The 22,817-nt window shown below is 29.4% G+C and overlaps 2 protein-coding genes across 3 annotated transcripts; both read right to left on the reverse strand.

The window, feature by feature from the left end:
• Positions 1-4,589: 4,589 nt before the first annotated feature.
• LOC145186394 (uncharacterized) lies at positions 4,590-19,205 on the reverse strand. Of its 2 annotated transcripts, XM_090076929.1 has the most exons (6): positions 19,123-19,205; positions 9,324-9,439; positions 5,660-9,106; positions 5,216-5,371; positions 5,064-5,124; positions 4,590-4,798 (listed from the first exon to the last, which is right to left on the reverse strand). In XM_090076929.1, the coding sequence occupies exon 3, from the start codon at positions 7,113-7,115 to the stop codon at positions 6,312-6,314; it is 804 nt and encodes a 267-aa protein (XP_089933055.1). In that variant the 5' UTR covers positions 7,116-9,106; positions 9,324-9,439; positions 19,123-19,205; the 3' UTR covers positions 4,590-4,798; positions 5,064-5,124; positions 5,216-5,371; positions 5,660-6,311. The 2 variants fall into 2 exon arrangements, with proteins under 2 accessions (XP_089933055.1, XP_089933056.1); XM_090076930.1 differs by lacking the exons at positions 9,324-9,439; positions 19,123-19,205 and having other exon boundaries at positions 5,660-5,869; positions 5,949-6,302.
• LOC145187791 (alpha-galactosidase MYORG-like) lies at positions 11,106-14,288 on the reverse strand. Its single transcript, XM_080064265.2, has one exon. It carries the CDS (start codon positions 13,859-13,861, stop codon positions 11,591-11,593), a length of 2,271 nt encoding a protein of 756 aa, XP_079920391.2. The 5' UTR covers positions 13,862-14,288; the 3' UTR covers positions 11,106-11,590.
• Positions 19,206-22,817: the final 3,612 nt, after the last annotated feature.

Below are 22,817 nucleotides of genomic sequence, written 5' to 3' on the forward strand. Positions count from 1 at the left end.
AATTACATCTCATTCATCGCAAAGTCAAAATCAAGCTTTTTAAAGCATCTTAAAGAGACAATTAGTCCTGACGAGGCAATTTTTCTGTGAGATTTTGCACTTTTGTGGTACATATGATTTATATATAAATGTATTAAGTTTCAGGGTGAGAAATATTTTTAAACAAAACCCTTAAAAAATTATATTTGCGTTAACAAAAACTCATTTCTAAGGCTTTTGTATTTCTTTAATAATCTAATATATTATAATAACTTTCGTTAAACTCACGGTAGATGTGGAAACGACCCAGTTAAGAAAAGAGTGCTAAAAAGTAGAAAATATTACAAGAAAATTATCCTGTTTGTTCCGAGAAAGCTTTTCGTTTCTGTTCCGTTTCGTGGGAAATTTATATGCCTTTAAAGTAGTAAATAAAGATTATTTCAAAAAATAACTGTTAAGAATTTCTTCATAAATTAGTTAAAGTTCATTTCGAAATTATACACAAACCAGGGTGCAAAAGGAAATCACGTGGCCAAAAATTGAGAGAGTTACTATTACTAAAGTTTGATAGTGGGTTTTTGTTGAAAACACCCTTACTAAGATTCTGGCTATGAGATTTCAATCGTAACACAATTACGTATTGACTCAATGAAGTTAGATTTCCTAAGATGTATATGGTTACAGCAACTATTATTTATGCTCTGTAATTCAATAATAAATCGCTGGAAAAGTTTTCAAAAAAACTTTTTTTTTAAAAAATGTTTTATTTTCCAGTTAAATTTTTTACTTTAATTTTTATCTATTAAAGACGGAAAAATGCAAAAAAAAAAAGTAAATTTCAATTTTAATATAAAATTAAAAACTCGTACAATCGTAAATTTATGACATTTTTTAATCTAAAATGTTTCCAAACCATAATAAGTCGGACTGCTTCCATTGGCTACCATTGGCCACTATTGGCTACCATTGGCCACCTTAGGCGGTAGATATTTTTGAAAATATGAAGATTTTTCGTACGAAAAATTTATTTCATAAAAATAAAAAACATTTTTCTATCATAAACAAAATGAAACCAAAGATTTGGTACTTCTTAATCTCATCGGCTAAAAGGTTGAAGAACAGGAAACCATTCAGATTACAAAACGAAGTTTTAAGCAGTTGATTATGTTGATAGCGAAAACTCATCTGGAATGGAATCAGATGAAATAAATTATTTAGAAGAATTGTGTTTTAATCCTGTTTAGATTAATAATAATTAGATTTAATAATTAAGATTGACAAATAAAGAATATGATATGATGATGATGTGTAGATAATAATAATAAAAAAAGTGAAATTGTTTCAGTTACTAATAATGATTAAAATTCTTCACTGTATGAAATATAAAAATTTTGTAGACGTTCGTTTATTACATATAAATTTAGTAAAGAAATAGAAAGATTAAATTAAAATCAACTTTAAGAAAAGCGTCTTTTGTAGCACGAAACACGAAGTTGAGAAATATTATCCTAAGATTTTATTAAGTCATTTAAGGCTCAATATTCACTGAAAAACAACAATAACTTTATTGCCCCCCTGTTTCAAGGAAATTTTCCAGTTGTGTAGGAACGGGAAATAATAGTTCCTTAATAAAAAAAAAAAAAGACGTCTTTTAAACCTACAACAGTGTTTTATTTTGGTTTTTGATTTTGGCAATATGAAATGATCAAGTTCGAGTTAAGCTTCTTTTCTAATTAGGCTTTTTAAGTTCATGATGAAATCTGATTTTGGTCCTTAAAAAAATTTAATTTTTGCTGCGATAAGCGTTCCAGTTTGTCTTTTGAGTTATCCTGTTCAAGAAAAGAAATTTTTTGAGTTATCCTGCTCTAGAAAAGAAATGTTTTTTACTAATAATTTTTTAACTAAGTTGCTATTTCAAAAATACATAGGTGAAAGTACAGGTAGGGAAGAAGGTCTTCCTTGCCATTAAATATATTTATGCCCTAATTAATTTAACATAAAATCTTCTATTATTGAAAAAAGTCTCCCCTCCCCCCCCCCCCCCCCTCTCCATGCTCTTTTTTCAATTTCTTTATAGGAACAGGGAATAATTAATAAAGTATAATATAAGAAATATGAAAATATAATTGTATGTAAATCCCGCGAAATTATAAGTGAAAGTGATGTCGTAGTGAAAAGGAACGGTGATTTGTGTCCCGATTCCTAAGCAATTTGTCTCACAACTAGCATAAGATAAAGGTTTATGTATGAGATATTTTGGGTTTTTTTAGGATGATTTGGTGAGAAATGATGACTAAGAGTATTTTAGTCAGTTATAGAGAAATCTTCTTCTGGAAAATTGCAACCCATGAAACAGCCTTCTTTAACTCAAAGTGAATCGCTACCTGTACCCCCTGTTCCCCCTTCTAAATAATTTTTTTACTCTTTTTTGTCCCTTTTTTTCATCGTCGTCGTTGTAAAGTTAAATGGCTTTTTCTTTTTTACTAAACTTAAATTTGCTTTTGAAAAACTGTTTTTTTGAATCTCTAACGCTTTTTTTGTTAGAATATTCCACCACTACCATTCCTTCCCCATTATATTATTCAAGCTATCGCCATCATAATTTTATTCAAGCTATCGCCATCATAATTTTATTCAAGCTATTGCCATCATAAAATAATCTAAAATTTAAAAACTTTTAGTTGGGTTTTGTTGAGGTTTAAAAACCAAAAAAATGTTTTTTGATTTCAATTTGGTTTTGAAGTTTATTTTGATTCCTGGTTTGGTTTTAAAATTATTTAAACTACGGGTTTGGTTTCAAATAAAAATTCAAAAATGATTAAAGAAATAACTTTTTTAAGAAAAAATTTTTTTTTTTTTCAAAAAACGCTTTTCTTTCCCGTCACAGGTTTCTTCTGTCACAGGCCTCTGCGAAAATTGTCTTGGAACACAAACTACGGAGTTGGCTGCGGTCCAAGTATTATTTTTATTGTGGTTGTTATTCGTTTACACAGCGAAACTCTATAAAATATCAAAATTAAAACTAAAAAAATACAAATGAAGTGAAGCCGGAATAGGACTTTTCTTTACCACCGATTTGCCACTACCATTTCACCAATTGTGTGTTGGATCACCAAGATTGTTTACACGAAATTATTCCGCCCCCAAAGTTAAACTCTCAGATGATTAACCGCTGGAAGTTAATTATATGTTTTATCATAAAAAGCTACTAAGAAGTAAGGAAGATTTTGTGTGTAATGTAAATGTGCTTTTGTGCATGACACAACCTTCAACTAGACTTCTGCTTTTAACAAATTTGAAGATTTGCAGCAATACAAGTATAATTTAAAACCTCGAATCTGCCTACTGATGCTTTTGGCTACTATCTCATCTATTCACCAACGCTTTTGACTGCGGTATTGCACATAATCACGGAAGAAGCTTTTTTCAATTTAATGAAGTACTCTTAAGAATCAAACAATTTAGTTGATAAATTAATATCAAATTTGGTACTTTAAACAATCTCCCAAAAATTTAAGACTATACCTCAACTATACATTTTTGCTTTTGAATTGCAGCTTATTCATGCAATAAGTCCTAGGGTGAAACCTACTGCGCCTCCACCTTAATTCTGTCCTGTAATTCTACGGTGATTATGATAAACCTTGCATCAAAATCCCTCTCTATTCCAGAAAAAAGACAACAATTAAAAAGAAGTCTCACAAGCTCGTAACATACGAAATTTCTTGCTAAGAATGAACTTTTACGCAAACTAATAAATAAATTTTATTGCAAATTAACAAGTTTCCTATAGCTAGGGTTCTAAGACGTGGTAAGACGTGGTAAGACGTGGTAAGACGTGGTAAGACGTGGTAAGATGTGATAGATTTACAAAGAGCATAGGGTCATTCCAGTAGAATTCAACAAAAGGTTGGTGGCACTATGTCTCAGATTTTGCTCTTCTTTTGAAATTATGTTAATAATAATAAAATATGAATAATTTGAAAATTTCAATGCATTTGCATTATCCGTTACTAAATTACCGGCGTTAAAAGATTTGCGATGGAAGCCTACTTTTTATTAAACTGTATTTTTGGCATTTTTATACGTTTATAACTTTTTTCTGTAATATAATAAATGCAGGTTTTTTTATTTACTAAATAAATGTAACTTAGCCTAGATAAAAAACAAGGTGCAGCTTATTTATTTGATTTCAGAAAAAAAATATCAGCACACAAAAGTTGAACAATTTTCATTAAATTGAAAAAAGTACTACTTTTATGCCATTATAACTTTTTTCTGATGTATAATAAACTATGTATAATTTTAGAACTATAATCTCTGCCATAAAAGTAGAATTAAATATTAAAAAATCTTCATTTATTGTTTAACAGAAAAAATATATACATCGTTAAAAATTGCCATTGATGGAAATCGACAAATTTTGGGCTTAATTAAAATCGTCAGTAAAATTTTCTGATACCTTGTACCAAACTAATAATGACAGCAAATAATATTCATATATAGTATATTATTTAGCAAATAAAAGTTTTCATTTATTCAGTAACATGTTAAAATGACAGGCCATTATATATTATGACATAATCTTATAATTTAGCACACTAATCTTCACCATAACTAATTTTTAAAAATGTTTTTACATAAACTGATATTACAATAAAACATTTTTATTCAGCAATACAAAAGTAATGATGCCATGCATACATTATTTCAAATCAAAAAATATATAATTGTCTTTTATTTGTGCTTTTAGGGTACAATTTCGGCTTCCCCAGAATTTCTTGAGCTCATGTCACAGGTTCCCATAACAGGAATCATGCTAAAAAGTAAATTTATATATAAAAATAAAGATAATCTTCTTCAATGTAAAATTATGTATGTCTTAGATTATTAAATAAAAATAGGCTGTACATGTTAAGTAATGACTGAATATCTAATTAAATTCATAATTTAATATATTGCACATCATTGTTAAAAAATTGATCATCAACTAAACTAATCATAGTTATGATGGCTATTGACAATTATAAATAGTTTACTAATAATTTATTTCTCATATTTTATCGGAATATATATTGCCTCACCAGATGTCAGTCAATGTGTTGGATACAGAAGTGGATTGTATATTTTCACACTTTGATTTTTCTGAAATTTCAAAAAAGAAATAAATTACAAAAATGTATGCTTCCTGGTTATTGGTATTGCTATTATTTGTTGTAATTAAAATTATATTTACTTTTTTTTAATTAAATAAGCTTTCTTTAACTGGAATAACAAGCGTTCCATTGATATGCTCACTGAGAGTATAAGCAGCAAGACCATTATCTGTTATTCGAAAGGCATGGAAAGATCGGGTTCCTCTTATTGGATCAGTCATCTTTTGGTATCGAGTCTGTAGAAATGATTGGCATTGAGAAACAGCTAACTTATCAACATAGATGAATGTAAAATTAAAAATCATATTTATTCATTACTATATCATTTTTACTAATTATTTTTCATACTTTTTCATTCATTACAATTTTTTAATTATTTATTTTTTATCATTTATTTTTTTATTTCAATTTTATTATTATTTTATTTTTGTATTTGAACAAATATTCATGATATGTTTGAAGTTGAATTGTAACAATGTTATTGATTCAAAATAAAATGCAGTTAGTGAGTGTAAAGTACTTACTCTATTCCTTTAGTCTTGTCAATACAACAGTTCATAATTCTTTCAGCATTGTTAAGAAGGTGTCCCTGGAGTGATAACTTTGACAACACTCGTTTCACAGTACCTCCAATACCGAAACATACATTTTTGCCGTGGCTTGTGGCAAAAAAATTCCAGGAGGCTTCAACACCAAAATCGTGTTTGTGGTTTGCAAGATTCACTAATGTGTATCTAAAGTTGTAGAAATGTATGCTGTACAGCTTTACAAAGGTTGTTAATAAGCCTATTATTATAGGTATAGATTACTCACCGATTTTTGTATTGTGCAGTTGATCCATCACTAAAATAATGAATATGTTTCAATTCTGAAACCAATGATTTGACTTTTGGTAAAAGTTCTTTAAGGAATGAGTGAACAGCAACATGGTTATGATCCATGGAGTTTGACAGTATGCAGTAACATTTTGATGTTAAGTAACAGTTTGTGTTGAATATGTTTCAATAACATATTCAACACAAACTGTTACTTAACATTGCAGTAACATTTTGTGTTGTAGTAGGCAGCAAATGGATGTAATGTCACTTGAGTGGCTGAGAAGTATGCTGTTTGTATGGAATTTTGAACAATACATGTATAATTTTCGGCAAAGTCACCTATTATCAGAATTTCATTTTACGGTAGAGAATCCTTCAGATTTCTAAGGTATGCAGCTTGTCTATGCCTGACAAATTCATGAATGGATAGTTTCCAAATATCGAGACTTAAATTTTCAATGAACATATGTGCATCTTCTGTGATTGTTGTTAATTCACTGCGGTCAACATTTACCCATTGTTTGAAAGTGTAAGTGTCACTATTTGTAGCATATCTTTCCAGTTCCATCTTTACAGTGTTAACTCCGTCACAGTTTTCACACTTGTGGAGCATGCATTCTTCTGAATTCACACTGCATACTTGTATAGCCATCATGGTTTTTAGCTCTAAGGTACTATCAAGAGCACAAAGTTTGAGTTTTGGGTTTTCATGATGCTGACATACGCAAACACTGTGTGTACCAGAAGACCCTGCCAAAACACACCATTTAGGCCTTAAACTGGCAAATGTGGAGAAACCAACCTTTGTTTCTGGGTATTTTAATTTGAACGCAGCATAAAGTTCCTTTAAGTTGCATAGAATTAAAATTTTTTGTTTATGTGATTTTCCTACATCAGTATTAACACTAATATAGTCTTTCTTGCCGGGAAGTAAACGAGAATTTTCTTCATTTTCATAAAACTCTTTTATTGTTTTAGTAGGTGTCAACTTCTTTGGTTTGTTGTTTTCCAATATTCGATCTCCAAGTATGCCTTTTTCATACTGTGTAGTGTTAAACTCTTGCATTGCAAATTCAAGTGTCCAGTGTAATGGGACAAGTGTCAGCAATTTTATTTTTTCAGTTATGTTAACTTCTCTGTCATACTTCTCCCTTAACTTCATAACAAAGTAGTCTAATGATTCTGCTTTAAGAGTTGTTTCTGCATCCCTGGCTTTAATGATATTAACAGAGTTTACTGATTCATACAGCCTTCGAACTTTAACTTTGACTCTACTTTGAAGTTGTTCATAGCTTCTTTTTTTGCTAATTATAGGGGAATGTCCAAACGATGTTAAACTTATATTGAGATCTTCAGCATTTTTTTTATATGTCCATCATCTATATAATTAGGATCATTTTCTATTTCAACACTGATTCCATCATTTTTTGCTTTCAGCTTTCTTAAGCAGGGCAACATATCTTTTGGCCAGGAATTAGGGAGTTGTGTATGCTGTGATGAACAAGAGTTATAGGGGTTAAATTCTTTTTAATTACCTTTGTGTGAAGATTCAGAGGATTACAACAGCTACGAAAATTATTGCCATAGTATCGAAAATATTCCATTTCATGATGAGTGCAAATTGTCTTCTAGTTTTGTACACTAATTCCTGTTCTCACGCTAAGCAAATATTTATGTTCATGTGATATATCACAAACATCTGACTTTGTGAAATAGGATAATTTGTGGCACTCTTGATTTAAATGATCACCTAATGAACACGTATTGTTAGTCATTATGCCTGAATAATAATAAATTTTTACTATAAACTAAGAGTTAATAGTGAAAATTTCAAATGCTTATAAACTAGTTTCTTTAGTGACTACAATGTATTTAAAGTGCTTATATTATTTAAAACTAAATATGTTTTTAAAGATGTTTTACTTTAATTTAACACATGCTATGAAAGAAAAACAAAAACCTAAGTACTTTATTAAAAAAATTCTTTAATTATGGCTTTAAGTTTTCTACATTTTAATTTTACACTTTAATTTACAAATTTACACACACACACACACTTTAATTTACAAATTTACACACACACACACACACACACACACACACACACACACACACACACACACACACACACACACACACACACACACACACACACACACATATATATATATTTACAAACGCTCATATCATTTAATAGGTGTCATTTTAACATGTTACTGAATAAATGAAAACTTTTATTTGCTAAATAATATACTATATATGAATATTATTTGCTGTCATTATTAGTTTGGTACAAGGTATCAGAAAATTTTACTGACGATTTTAATTAAGCCCAAAATTTGTCGATTTCCATCAATGGCAATTTTTAACGATGTATATATTTTTTCTGTTAAACAACAAATGAAGATTTTTTAATATTTAATTCTACTTTTATGGCAGAGATTATAGTTCTAAAATTATACATAGTTTATTATACATCAGAAAAAAGTTATAATGGCATAAAAGTAGTACTTTTTTCAATTTAATGAAAATTGTTCAACTTTTGTGTGCTGATATTTTTTTTCTGAAATCAAATAAATAAGCTGCACCTTGTTTTTTATCTAGGCTAAGTTACATTTATTTAGTAAATAAAAAAACCTGCATTTATTATATTACAGAAAAAAGTTATAAACGTATAAAAATGCCAAAAATACAGTTTAATAAAAAGTAGGCTTCCATCGCAAATCTTTTAACGCCGGTAATTTAGTAACGGATAATGCAAATGCATTGAAATTTTCAAATTATTCATATTTTATTATTATTAACATAATTTCAAAAGAAGAGCAAAATCTGAGACATAGTGCCACCAACTTAGATGGAAAATTGTTGAAATCTACTGGAATGACCCCATAGTAACAAAGTTATATAAAGATCTGCGTTAAGTAAAAGAGGTTTGGGAACCTTTATAATTTTTTATTTACATTCAATTACCAGTAAAATAAAAAATTTAACAATAAAACATTTATAGTACGTTTTAATAACTTTGATTATGTCTTGTGAAAACCAGTGTTTATCATATCGGTGAATTGTATAAAGTATAAAAAAACTATACTCAATAGAACAAGAAAAACCAGATAATCATTGCGATAAAACCTTCTTGTTCTTTCCGGTAATCTATCATCATAAAAAATTTAGTAGTTCGTATTTTATTTAGTTTATCTAAGAATCTATTTAATGCTAATATTTAATATAGCGCCCATTTTACAATGTGAAACGTGTAAATTTCAATTAGAGAAACTTCAAAAGTTAAAAAGATGCAAAAGTATAGAAATTAGTAATAAATAATAAAACATAAGTAAAAAATAAGTATAGATTAATTTAAGATACGCACCAATCAGTACAGAATGTAGAGTCCTACCGCAAGCCCGACATTAATTAATGGACACCAAATTTGTTATCACACTTTTCTTTCCAACAATAGAGTGCAGCTTTAACTTGAATTATTAACTGAATTAAAACATTTAATTGTTTTGAAAACGACAGGTGACTAAAATTCAAATGCTAAACTTGCGTATTGCATTCATGATTGGTTCCCCATTTCTTATCTTTTTTGAAGATCCCATTTCATTTTTTTGTGGTGAGGAGGGGAAAAAATTGTCTAGCGTCAACACAGGTTTAAATAATTTAGTCAGAACAGTGTTATACAATTCTCTTTAGCAGCTGTTTCGAATTATTTTAAATCAAATTTAGTACTAGGCACACATCATTCAAATATTTGTTAAAAAGTCTGGGTTTGATGTGGGCAACCTACATTTTCAGCAGTAATGCTGTTGTCATGTGTTATTATAAGTAATTGCTAGTAATAACTTTGACATAATTTTATATTACATAATCATAGGCGCCGAGTCCACGGGGGCAACTGGAGCAGTGGCCCCCCTGGAAATTTGTACTAATAATATATTATCACGGATTATCATGAGGGCGAGAGTATCTATTCGCTCCCGCAATAATCCGTGACAATATATTATTAGTATAAATTTCCGGGGGGGGCCACTGCTCCTGTTTTCCGACTGTTAAATGGAATTTTTATTTCCATGGTTTTTCTCATTCTTTTACCAGCAACGAGTTGAGTTAATGATATGACATGTTGCAAGTTACTAAGTAACTAATAAATCATTGATCTACTTTAATCACAGTTGATATTGTAATTTCCTGAATCAAAAAATATTTTACTTATATTTTAAAAAACAAGTGAACTCTTTTTGGTGATCGTGAGTCGAAACTCCAATAGCAAATTACATTAAAAGTACAAATAACCCTTAATAAAGGCAAGCAGAAGTATTCTTTCAAGAACAACACAAACTTCAAAAATTGTACTAAAAAGCAGATTAAAATCATTCAAACAGAAAACACCGATTTAAATCATTCGAACAGTAAAAAGGCTTTAAAATATTTCACGCTGTTAACAATCAAGAGTTGCTTTAAGCTAAATCTGAAGTAAATTTTCTCCTTCGAAAGACAATCGTTCTCAGCGCTTCTTAGCTAAACGAAGTTTAAAACTATTATAGCGCGCCATTATATCAGCGTTGTGTTTTTTCGTTATTAACGAATAACGTAAGAATTTCTATAACTCTTTTGAAATAAATTTAAGATTATTTGTTACGATATGCTATCTTATAAGACTTCAGAAAAAACTTTGTGATATGTGAAGTAAAGCTATGTTATTCTAAAACTTTCAAGATTAAGCGCAAAAATGCTATTTGATTAAATCTGTTAAAATTTTTCTAAAACTAACAAACTACGTACAAATATAAACCTAAACTCACATCTAAACTCTGCTGTTTTAAATGAAGAGTTCTATTTTAAGAGACTTCAGGAAATTCGATTCATATTAGAAGACTGATATAGAAATCTGAACTTAATTCGTTATTCACAAAAAAACTAAACGTTTATTGGGAGCATCTTAAAAGAATCTTTTGAGATCAATTTAGCGGAGAAGAGTTGAAAGTTGAAAGCAGTTGCTCGAATAGTAGAACAAGAAATGATGATTGTGACCCCCCGCTAAAAATTTTACTTGTTCAGTGTTGTATGAGATTCTTTTATAATTTAGATTTAGGTTTAAAAAAATGTAACTGGGAAAGACAACCATTTGTGTTCATAAAAAACAACACCATTTTCATAAAATATTTATTTTAAAAATTTATTGTGTTAGACAACAGTCAATTGTGATGTCAGCCAGTTTAAAAGAAAAACACGTGGAACATCATACAAGTGATACTGTTTGTTTCCTTCTTATAGGCAAAAACTCAAAATTATAAAGTTAAGGGAAGAAAATCCTGAGATACAAATATTGACAAAATACGTATATACAGATAATCTGGCAACTTAGCCAAAACCATAAAAGAAGTTCTGGATAAAACAAAAATTTTCTTAAGCTTTCTTTTCACGAGTATTCAACATAACTATAAAAATAACTGAGCATCTCAAATCAGTGAACATTAATTTCAGAATATTTCAAACTAAAGAAATCTTTTAAGTAGTAAATTAAAAACCTTGTCAATCAAGATATTTATAAAAATTCTTTTAAACAAAAAACAAATACACAAACTTTTGTTACAGTGAATATTAACTATCAAATTAATCAGTCTCGAATGGTTTTTAAAGTGCACCAGTTTGCTTTTTTACAAGCTTAAAATAGCATATATCAGCTATGGCTACATTAAAGTGAATGAAACTGCCCTTAGTTACATTTAATGTTCTTCTTAGGCCCCATTGCTCTTGCCAAACTCCTATTGGCAAATAAATGGCATGTGAGACAATATTCTGATGAAGAATAGGAGCAACCAAATAACTTTCGCCAAGCATGAATTCAGAGTCAATTGTAATTGCTTCTTGATCTTGTGGCCAGTACCACCACAATGGTCGAATAATTGGATCACCAGTAATTTGAGCTTCTAAAGCAGCTTTGTAAATTTCTTCTGACAAACTTTTTCTAACTTTTAAAGCATTCTTTACTAAAATAACAACCTCCATATCATAATCCCAAGGGGTTATGGAAAATTGAATAGCTGGTAAAAAAGCACTTAGTTGTGCCCAGCGAACATACAACTCACGGTTGGGTTTATTAGAATAAGCATTGCCACCTACCATATCTGGTAAAATAAATGGATAGCCGAGAATACTGAAAGTGAGAGCTGCTGTTAAAACTGATCTTAAACCATTCTGAACTTCCCATTCAGATAAGCGATCAAGAATTCTTACAAAAACTGGAAACTTTTGTGACCTATAACCAACTCGAACTTCGGAAAGGCTAGAAAAATTTGATGCTAATTCTACATAATGATAACTAAAATAATTTGGATTAACCTGTGGTGTTTTAAATCTATACATGTATGGCAAATAGTTGACTTCTCCAGCATCAAACTTAAAACCATCAATTCTTAGCTTTTTAAATTCAAGCAACCTTTTTATAAAGTTTTGCCTAGCTAATGGATTTGTAGTGTCAATTACTCCACCGACTCCATCCCACCATTCTGTCATTCCAGGTACTAATTTTTCTCCAACAGTAACAAAATCTCGATAATCATTGAAACTTTTAGATCCAATATTTGAAAAAGGATAAGCCCAGACTGTAATACGAAATCCAGCACTTCTGATAATATTAAAGGTATTAACTATGTCTGGAAACTTATTTGGGTCAAAGTTATAATCACCATATGCATCAGAATATTGATCATCTATCTCTATTTGGCTTCCTTCAAAATTATAAGATTTAATTTCTTCAACAAACTTTATCAAACTCTCTTGATTAATTTCCTTTTTATATCGAACCCAAGTTGACCATATTGGTTCAATTAACATTTGTTTATCAGGAATCCCATTAGGTTTATCAATAAATTTGTCAACCAGGATTTTATGTACTTTCTTAATGTCATCAGCAATGCAAATAGTATAATTAAGTTCATTAGTTGAGTATTGATCTGAGTATGGAATATGGTACTTGTTTCGATCAGCTCTAATACAAAATCTTGGCAAATTGTTTTCATTCATACTAACATGTAACGGAACATGATCAGCAACATATATTCCACCTCCTAAACTATTTACTAAAAGAGGCTCTAAAACACCTCCAAATACATCAGGCTGGTGTCTGTCCACAAAATCAGATGTTAAAAATGGAGTCATTGGGAAGGTTAATTTACTTAATGGCCATTTCTGTGTAAACAACTCACCAAGCCCAAACCAATGGGAACTTTTTGTGTCAAAGCAATCTTGTAATTTTGTATGATATGTTGCTCTCCAATGAATCTCATAACATTGATTACTGAAAGATTGCTTTGTAATAGTTAATGTAATTGGCTCACTATCCTGAAATGTCATTTTGATAAAACTTTCATTGATAACTTTTGTGAAGTTTTCTTTTGCAGCATTTGTTAATAGTTCACCAAAATAACCTTTTAATGCAATTTTAGGTTCAGAATAAGATGTTATTTTTGAAAAGTTGCTACCAAAACTTACTTGTAAATGGTTGATTTTGATATGCTTATCCCATAAAAAGTTCTTGCTAGGGGCAAGTGTTTTACCATTGATAGTATTTTTTTCATATTGCTTGGGTAAATAAAAACTCAGCATAAAGATTGCAGCAACAAGAAATAAAATCCCAAAGAGTGCAATTGACACTCTGATCTTTTTGCAAAATTCATAGTTATTTTTTTGGACAAGACTTTTAGTTTGCAGCCGATTCAATAAATCATGTTCTGCAGGGTTATTTGCTTGTGGATAATTATTTTTAAAACTACTCACATTTGATAAAGCGTTTAAAGAATTTGTACTCGGATAGCGTGCGTAACTTGAGAAGCCAGTCAATGTCTTACTAACTGGATTAGTATTTCCACTCTCGGATATAGATGACAGTGATTTTCCTGGCATCAAAACAGATTAATTATGTTCGTTCTTTAATATCGGGATGGTATATAGAGTATGTAACAAAATAAATGCCAAAAATAAAATAATTAACTCGTCGAAGAACAAGCTTTAAAGACACTGTTTCATTGAATGTTGTGACGATTGGTCATTTTTATGTAAAAAATACAATATATCCTGACTCGCTTTTTCAACATTTATCAGGGGGTAAAATATAGAAATTTTGACACTCAAATATAGAATAGTTTGACCTTAAAAAAGCTGTCAACATTTTCAAAATTTTCAACTTTTACATAATTTTAAATATAATATTCTTAATTTATGTTCAAAGTGTTTGGTTTTTGAGAAAAGAAACCATTTCACGGTTCATAGATGTTTATGATATAAGTATTAAAATTTTATTGACTATGCATCTATTCAAGAAAAGATCTTTTTGAATTTTTTTTTTTGCGCCATGCTGCACTCAAGCCGCGACGTAAACGGCTTCTTTTAATTGCAGTTAAACTTGATTTTTTTATGACAATTAACTTCACGTTGTAGATGTTTAAAACTTGTTTTTTAAATAAACTTAAAATTATTCAAGCTATGATACTCGTGTATCCTAAATATCACTTGTTTTCAAATTTAAAAAACAGATTGTGTTCGTCTTTCAATTCGAGAAATCTGTATAAATCAAAAAATAAAAAAGGATTGTTGTAAAAAAAAAAAACAGCAATTAGTAATTACTGATGCTATTTTACAGAATATCGTGTAGATTACTCATTTTTGTGTAACAAGCATTACATTCCTGACTCGCTTTTTCAAACAAATTTAATCTATCAGGGGGTAAAGTATAGAATAAATCCTATGTTAGCCTAAATAATTTCGTCAGCCGTTTCAGAAATGTTACTTTTTAAAATATTAAACGTGTGTTTTTGTGAGCTAATGTGTTTAAGTTTTTTAGTTTTTTGATTTTTTTTACTTTTTTCAGAAATGTTTTCTAAAAAATTACTTTAAAGTATTTTTTTAAAATTACTTTAAAAATTTTTAAATCTTTTTTAAAGTAACATTTTTTAGAAAATAAATTAAATTTTATGACGTCATATTATGACATTTTTTATTGTTTGCGTAGCTACGCAGGATAATCCTTAAAAACAAACTTAAAAAATGGCGAAACATCCATACGTATTTGTTTTATAACATCAATCCCTCATATATGTCATAAATTTAGACGAACTCAAGAAAATTCAGCATTTCGAAATTGTTCCCTTTGATAAACCTCATCCTAATATTGGGTCCTTACTGCAACGTATTGGAAGATTGTGCAAGAGAAATTTAAGAACGAATCAACGATTACTTTTTAATCTCTGGTAGATTTTAGATTTTACGCTTGAAAAAACCAAGTGAGTAGTTATCGAGTTGATTGTTGACTTGTCAATTATTTTGGTTAATTATCATCATTATGAGCAGCTCAGCTCTCAAATTGATTTCTGTTTGTGCATTTGAAAAAAAATTAAGTTTGTTGAACACAATCTCAAATCATTTCCATAATTTAGATTCTTGTCTATGATTATAATAGCGATTACAGCCACATAAAAGTATCTTAAGCGCCGTAGCAGTTATTTTAATGACGCTCCTGCACGTGAAAAGAATTTCAGCAATAAAAGACTGTTTTTATTAGGCAGATTAAGTATCTGCGCCTATTCTTGGTATCTCGAAAAGTAACATGACGAGGCGAGCCAAAAGTGCTCGTTTTGATTTGTATGAATGGAATGATTAAACATAGTTTCAGGAATGAATAAGCATAGTTACTCGTCTCGTTATAATATTTTTACGTTGTGATGCCTTGTCTTGTTTAGTTTTGAAGCAAAAATCTATTTTATGAATGTGGTTTCATCTCTCTCTCTCTCTCTCTCTCTCTCTCTCTCTATATATATATATATATATATATATATAAATATATATATATATATATATATATATATATATATATATATATATATATATATATATATATATATATATATATATATATATATATATATATATGTATATATTAAATGGTTTATATATACAAGCCAGATTTACTATCAATAGCTATTAAGAACTTATCTTCTAGTATTAAGAAATAGTAAAGATTTGTCTCGTTGTAATTATCTTGATTTGTCTCGCTAAAAATTTGTTTTGTTATGGCTCGTCTTGGTTTTAATTTAACTAATTGGATAAAGGTCCGTCTCGTCTCGATATATATCCAACTTATTTTTGTCTCGTTTCGTCTCGTTACATATTCCGAGACCAGACGAAGGTGCTTAATGCAGATGATGCAAAGATACAAGATGGCATAGGGTCTTTATTCAAAAAATATTAACACAACTCACTTTTAGATTTTGAATGTTTTCGTAAAGTTGATATTTTAAAATAACTTGCTTGATTCATTCTGTCGTTTAACAGAATAAAATTTATGATGATATTGTTCTATGAATTCTAGAATGGTGTGTATTATGAGAGTTTCAGACAGATTTGTCCCCTGAAAAATTTTCTCTAAAAGCTCCAGGTGAAATAAGTTCTTTAAAGCTTTATCAGCTCCGTAGAGCAGTGGGGTAATGTTAAACTCTAGAAGTTTATCTGCATGATGAAGTAGTTTATTACATGAATGCTTTTCAAAATTTAAAACTTTAAACTTTAAACTCATTCTAATCATAATTTAAATCCTGCAGTTAAGGTTTCTTTTTAAAATTGTTTCTTTTATTAAGTTATTTGTTCACCAGGTAAATTTTAGGAAATGTTTTATCTTCATTCCTTCGAACAAACTTGCTCACCTATTATTTGAAGATATAGTACCCAAAGCGTTACATAAATTGTCCATGATCTCTGCCTTGTGTACGTCCAGTACTCTGAGTGTTCGTAGTTTAAATCAGTATTTAAACTACGAACACTCAGAGTACTGGACGTACGTATTTATTTGTGACCACAAAAATACATCTAACTGGTCTCTAAGTTCTTATTTTTGAAAAGGTCCATTCAGTACTAGGTCCATTCAGTACAGGTCTCCCCTACCTATGGGAAATGTTTTGCACATGGTAATCTAAAACTAGATATAGATAAGTTTTTCACTAATCAAGACTTAAAAAAGCATGATTGGTAAATGAGTTTAGAAGTTTTCTTCTAAATCTGATGTATTTCTCTTAAAAAATTTACTAGAACTATATTAGAGTTAGAAAAAAACTTCTAAATTCTTGTTGTTGCTAACAACCCACCATTATCAACATGGCCACAAACATTCGTCCTCAAGCTTTCATGATTAATAGGAATATTTGGCATTTTAAAAAAAGTTTAAAATTGTTACATAGCATTTTCTTGACACCGGACAACGAGAAGTATGGGCCTTAAATAAAAAAAAATTAATTTAAATAAAAATGAATTAGGGTAAGGTTGCCAATATTGTACCCCCTAAGACAAAACTAAAAAATGCAGGTAAGCTACTGAGTGAAAACATGGATTTTCAATAGGATTTCATAATTTAGGGATTGTTTGATGTAAAGATGTTTAAAAAACTCAAAATTTAAAAAGCGTCAAGTCTCGAAGAATCAAATTAAAAAAATAGCGCTAAGAGTACAATTAAGGAAAATAGATCCTTAATTGTACCATTGTAATCCAATATTGTACCACTTTCTTGATTTCAATTACTTTACAGCTTTGCAAATATTTTATGATTTAAGATTTAAGGGACTTAAAGAACTGATTAAGAGGAACGGTTTTTATAAAATCAGCAATTGGAAATATTCTGATATAACATAACATAACACCTAACTGCCCATAATATAATGAATTGAAATTTTTTATTTAATAAACTCTATGCAACTTGAATTTTTTTTTCTTCTGGAAAATGCCAAAAACAGGTATCACCACATATGGCACAATTTTTATTTAAATTGTATGTTTACCAATGGGTTAGCTAAGATTAGAATAGAGGAGGAAGGTAGTTATTAAAGAAAGTTATAATAAATAATGTAAAACAACATATACTATATCTGTTTTAAAAACAACCACACTAAATATTGTAAAAAAAAAAATACATAAAAATATTATTTTTGGCAAAAGTTTCAGATATATTGTGTCTGTTTTTGATTAACACCTGCACAGCCATATTGACACCAGCCTTGACATATTGGTAAAACTGAACTAGAGAGTGCATCTTTTTAAGGACTGCTTGTCAATACAAGAGTAATACTAAAATTTTTATTTTTTTTGTTTAAGTGGTGAGATTCGTATTGTAAGTATGGATATTTCTCTAATTGAAATCTCAAAAGGGTTTTGTTAAACTTTACACACGTTTTTTTTAGCGGTCAGAATGGTTGCGTCGGTACAATTTAGGACATGCCTTGAGGTACAATTTACGCAACTAATCTGACATTCAGTTAATTAAAAAATTTGACAACTAAAAATAAGATTTTTTAAATTCTAAGTATTTATTTTAAATTTAGATAAATTATGCTTTAACATAAGTACACTGAACAAATCATATCTTCTGCTTTTTTTAGTGAAATACGCTTAGCCATAAAAACCTAAAATAAGAAATCTTCAATAAAAAACCAACAAGAGCTTATTCTGGGCTTAATGAAGTTGGATGACAAAAAAAAGCAGTTAACTACTTAATTTTATTCAGCAAAGATAAAAAATAAGTTAAAAAATTTTTTGTGGGTTGTAAAAATAACGAGTTATGTTAAAAGTACAATATAGGCATCGGTACAATATTAGCAACCTTACCCTACGTATGTTGGAGAAGCTGCTTGGTATTTTATTTCAAAAGATATCTTCAAAATATAGTAATTAACTGGTCCACAATTAATATTGTTTACACTTTTATAGACCTTAACTTTTTTGAGGGACATGTATATTATAAAAAATATAAAATCTCTATTAATATTAACAATCCTCTACAAACGGGATGAACAACTTATATGAACAACTTATATGAACAACTTATATGAACAACTTATATGAACAACTTATATGAACAACTTATATGAACTATCGGAAAAGTGGCAGAAGGATCATAAATTCTATAAAACTACATTAAGAATCAAGACCAATGGCTTTTAACTAGTAAATTTATTTTTCCTCATTAAATAAGTCATATTTTAAAAAAATGATCCAGAATAAAAAATTTTTCGTATTTGCGAAAATATAGGCGTAAAGCGTCAAATTTTTCATTAAAATGCTTTCATAAATAACAAATCATATAAACAAGTTTAGAAACGGCGTAACTACCATAAAAAAGATGTTACCTGTTGAAGGTTATGCCGAAGGGGAGCAACTGCTGTCACTACCAAGTCTTCTTTTTCAATTTAATTCTACATCTTAAACTAAAAAAAGGATTTTACACGGCTAAAAAAAAATATCTTTACACGGTTAAAAAGTTGACTCGTGTTACGAAAACCTCATTCTGGTGGTTTTCGCCACGCGAGTTGAATTTTAGTGTAGTGGTTTTCTCGTAGATCACAGAGAAATATTTTTATAGGAACTATATGAACAATTTTTTTCAAAGTTTTAATAAGCTACATTGTTAACTTGCTTAAACTATGACGAAATTTTCGCAAAGTTAGTTTATAGAATTGACCATAGGTCTAGTTGTATGTCTTATTTGATTTCTAAATCATACCGAATGCCAAAAAACCACCCAAGTAAACTACCGAGGAATCAAACCAATTCGATGAAGCAAAAATCGAATCACAAAAACTAAAGTCAAAACAAATCAAATTTGAAGTCTAGTAATGTCGAACAAATCACAAATCTAATAATGTCGACCAATCAAAAATGTCGACCAATCACAAATCAAACTGCTCGTATCAGTCTCAAATTGATTAAATTTTTTTCAAGTCTCAAAGACTTGTAGATTGAATCAAGCAGCTGTGAAGATACAGATCATCGAATCTTAAATGAAGATAATCTTTTTTGCTCTACTTGCTAAAGTGATTGAACCAATTGAAATATGTACATGAGGTATGAACATTCTACCTTATGTAAAACCAACAGCCCTGCCTTCAAATGAATGTAAAAACATCAATTATTATGATTGCAATCCTGTTCAAATAGGTCCTGACAAAGAGGTTGTGTAAAAAGCACAAGGGAAAAAAAGAAGTTAAAAAAAGCAATAACCAATAAAATCATTTGTAAACCCTGGGTTAAGTAAATCTGAACTCCTCCCCCAAATAACAAAGTCAGTTATTGGTAAATTGTAAAACACTACGGATTTAACATGCCTTTTTAACAAAAATTTACACAACTTTAAATAAAAACAGATGACCGAGTCTAGATTTAGATGATTCATATCTTATCTAGAGTTAGATCGTTTTTTGTCTAAACTGTTATTTTATAGTTTCCTTGTTAAAGGTTAAATAGGTAAAATAAAATCAAAAAACCTTTGATTACCTTTTCTTCTCATACAGAATCTTTCAAGTTTCATTAAATCCGAAATGTAATGTAAAGGAGCATTATAGGGTTGAATGCATTCAATCCTAAAGTGCCCCTTTACATTACGTTCCAATCCACCAAGGTTTAATATATCGTCGGTTTTATATCGTCGGTTTAGAGGTAAAAGTACATTCTTAAAATAGAGTTTAATCTCGCAAAATATTTTTTGAAGTTCAATGATATAAGAAACTCGTGTTTATAATAGTGTCTAAAGCATTAAAACTTTCATTTTGTTAAATCTAAGTTCCCATTTTTTCAAGTAACTTACATGAAAAACCTTGTTTTCTCCGAAATTCAAAACTTGTACTCAGTTTTATCTTTTAAACTGACGGTATATTTCATTTAACATTTTTGAATTATTAAATCTAAAGTACAGATTATCCACAGCGAATAAAAAGTTCTGTAAACAAAAAATTTTATTAACCCCAATTTTCACAATGAATTCTTTAAAATATCCGCAATGATGTTTCATCCTTATTATAAAGAAAGCATTTCTTGTTAAATGGGAATTTGGACCTTTTGTGACGTCATTAGTGGGCTACAAAGAAAAACTAGCGGTATAATTTTTGAAAATCTTTACCGTTAGTAAATTTTTGAAAATCTCTACTGTTAGTAAATTTAGTTGGAAAAACATTAACTGCTTAAAAGAGCTAAAATATTTTTTTTTAAAAAAAAGAAGGATTTAATGAGGTTTTCTAAAGCGATTGACAACAATATTAATCTCTAGCGCTACCTACATCTTTAAAAATAATTAAAATCAGCAGAACATTACATTTTAAACAACAGTTTGTCCTTATGACTTACTTCCGTTCAGATTTCCTTCCTTCTCACAAAGGAAACGACGTGACAAAAAATAATAATAATAATAGTAAAATAAAAAAAATATATAATAAAAATAAATAAAACAAACAAAAGTTTAAGGGTTGTTTTTTTTTTACCTTAAAATCTTAATTTCTCGAATGAACCAAGGAAATACCTTTTCTATGTGTTTCATATAAAAAATGAGCTGTCCAGAGGTTCTTGAACAATGCAATGTATGATGTTGACTCTATCATTTTTTTTTCTTTCTGAAAAATGGCTGATCAAAGGCTTATTGAGAATTGGTGCTATTTGCTTTTGGATTTTATGACAATCCTATGGAAATCTTTAATTAAATTCTTTTTTACCGCTGTTTACCGCATAATGGATATACTCAAAACTAATTTCTAATTAGTAATGGCATATTTAGTAATGGGTAAATTTTGGGGAAATATTCTGCGTGCGCTCGCGCTCTAAACGCACCTGTACCTAAGCAGCGGTTTTTTTATGCGAGAATGTTTTACGTCTCTGAAAAATGGTTTTTACCCAAACTTTTTCTATTAGAAATTTTTTAATTAAAAAATGTAAAAGTTGATTTGTATATTTTTATGTTACTAGCTCACTCGCAACTGGTTTTTATTAATTTAAAAAAATGTGATTGATTTCTTTCATGGAAATGGTTGTAGTCTATCGTTTACGTAGAATTTACTTGGAATATTTTGCAGTGTATCGAGTTCTTTATATTTTTAAAATGTCATAGTCATCGAGAATCTTCAAAAAGACTTTCTGCAATTCAGATGTAGTTTCGAACAAGTTGTAGTATTTCATTTTTTCATTTATGTAACTGAAAGATAAGCGTTTGACAATTTTTGCCGTTTAAATGCCTATTATGTTGTAAACATAATAGGCATTTAACGTAAGCAGTCTATTTTTTTTTTTTAGATTCAGTGCCACCTTAAAACAACCCATTTACGTTTATGAAAACATAAAGTTGTTGATGATATTCCGAGTTTCAAACCGCAGTTGTAATTTAATCAACTATTTTATATTGGAAACTGAAAACCATTTTTAACCGACATCTTGATCCCTTTTGTTTAATGCAATCGTCCTCCTTTAGGTGAGATGAATGTTAATACAAATGGTTCTTCCATTTTTTTTTTGATCCCAGAGGTATTTTTAATTCCACTCTCATGTTAAACTTCTTTTACGCAGCGTGGTCTGCTGCTTCTCCATGGATTACTTGTTGATCAGACAGATCAGATCATCATCAGATCTTTCGCTGGTTTTTTTTAACACCTCCACGTCATGATTTCAAATGTTTTCTTGAGGTTGGTATCTTGCTCTTTGAGATGTTTTCGCTTCAGTTTTTTTCACAGCAAAAATAATACAAGAGAATAACACAGGTATTATGAATAATCAAAAAACGCAATACTCAGCATGTTTAAAGATTTCCTTAGTATTTTAGACTCCCTTCATATTTTTATCGGGTAAATGTAACAACAGCTGTTTGTTTAGTGCATTTTGTGTAACTCTAGTATCTAACAATTTTATACCAAAATCTTCTCCTAGTTTCCCATTGTTTATCTATTTGTGGAATTACTTTGATCCACAGCAAACAAAGCCTATTGGGTTGTTAATTGTTTTACATATTTAACTCTGGAAACCCCAAGGTGGATCAAATGATCCAAACATGGCTTTGACAGTTTGCCGA

Source organism: Hydra viridissima, unplaced genomic scaffold (assembly GCF_058129835.1).
Source record: "Hydra viridissima isolate aposymbiotic clone 2 unplaced genomic scaffold, HvirCarnegie_v1 scaffold_1, whole genome shotgun sequence".
Classification (NCBI taxonomy): domain Eukaryota; kingdom Metazoa; phylum Cnidaria; class Hydrozoa; order Anthoathecata; family Hydridae; genus Hydra; species Hydra viridissima.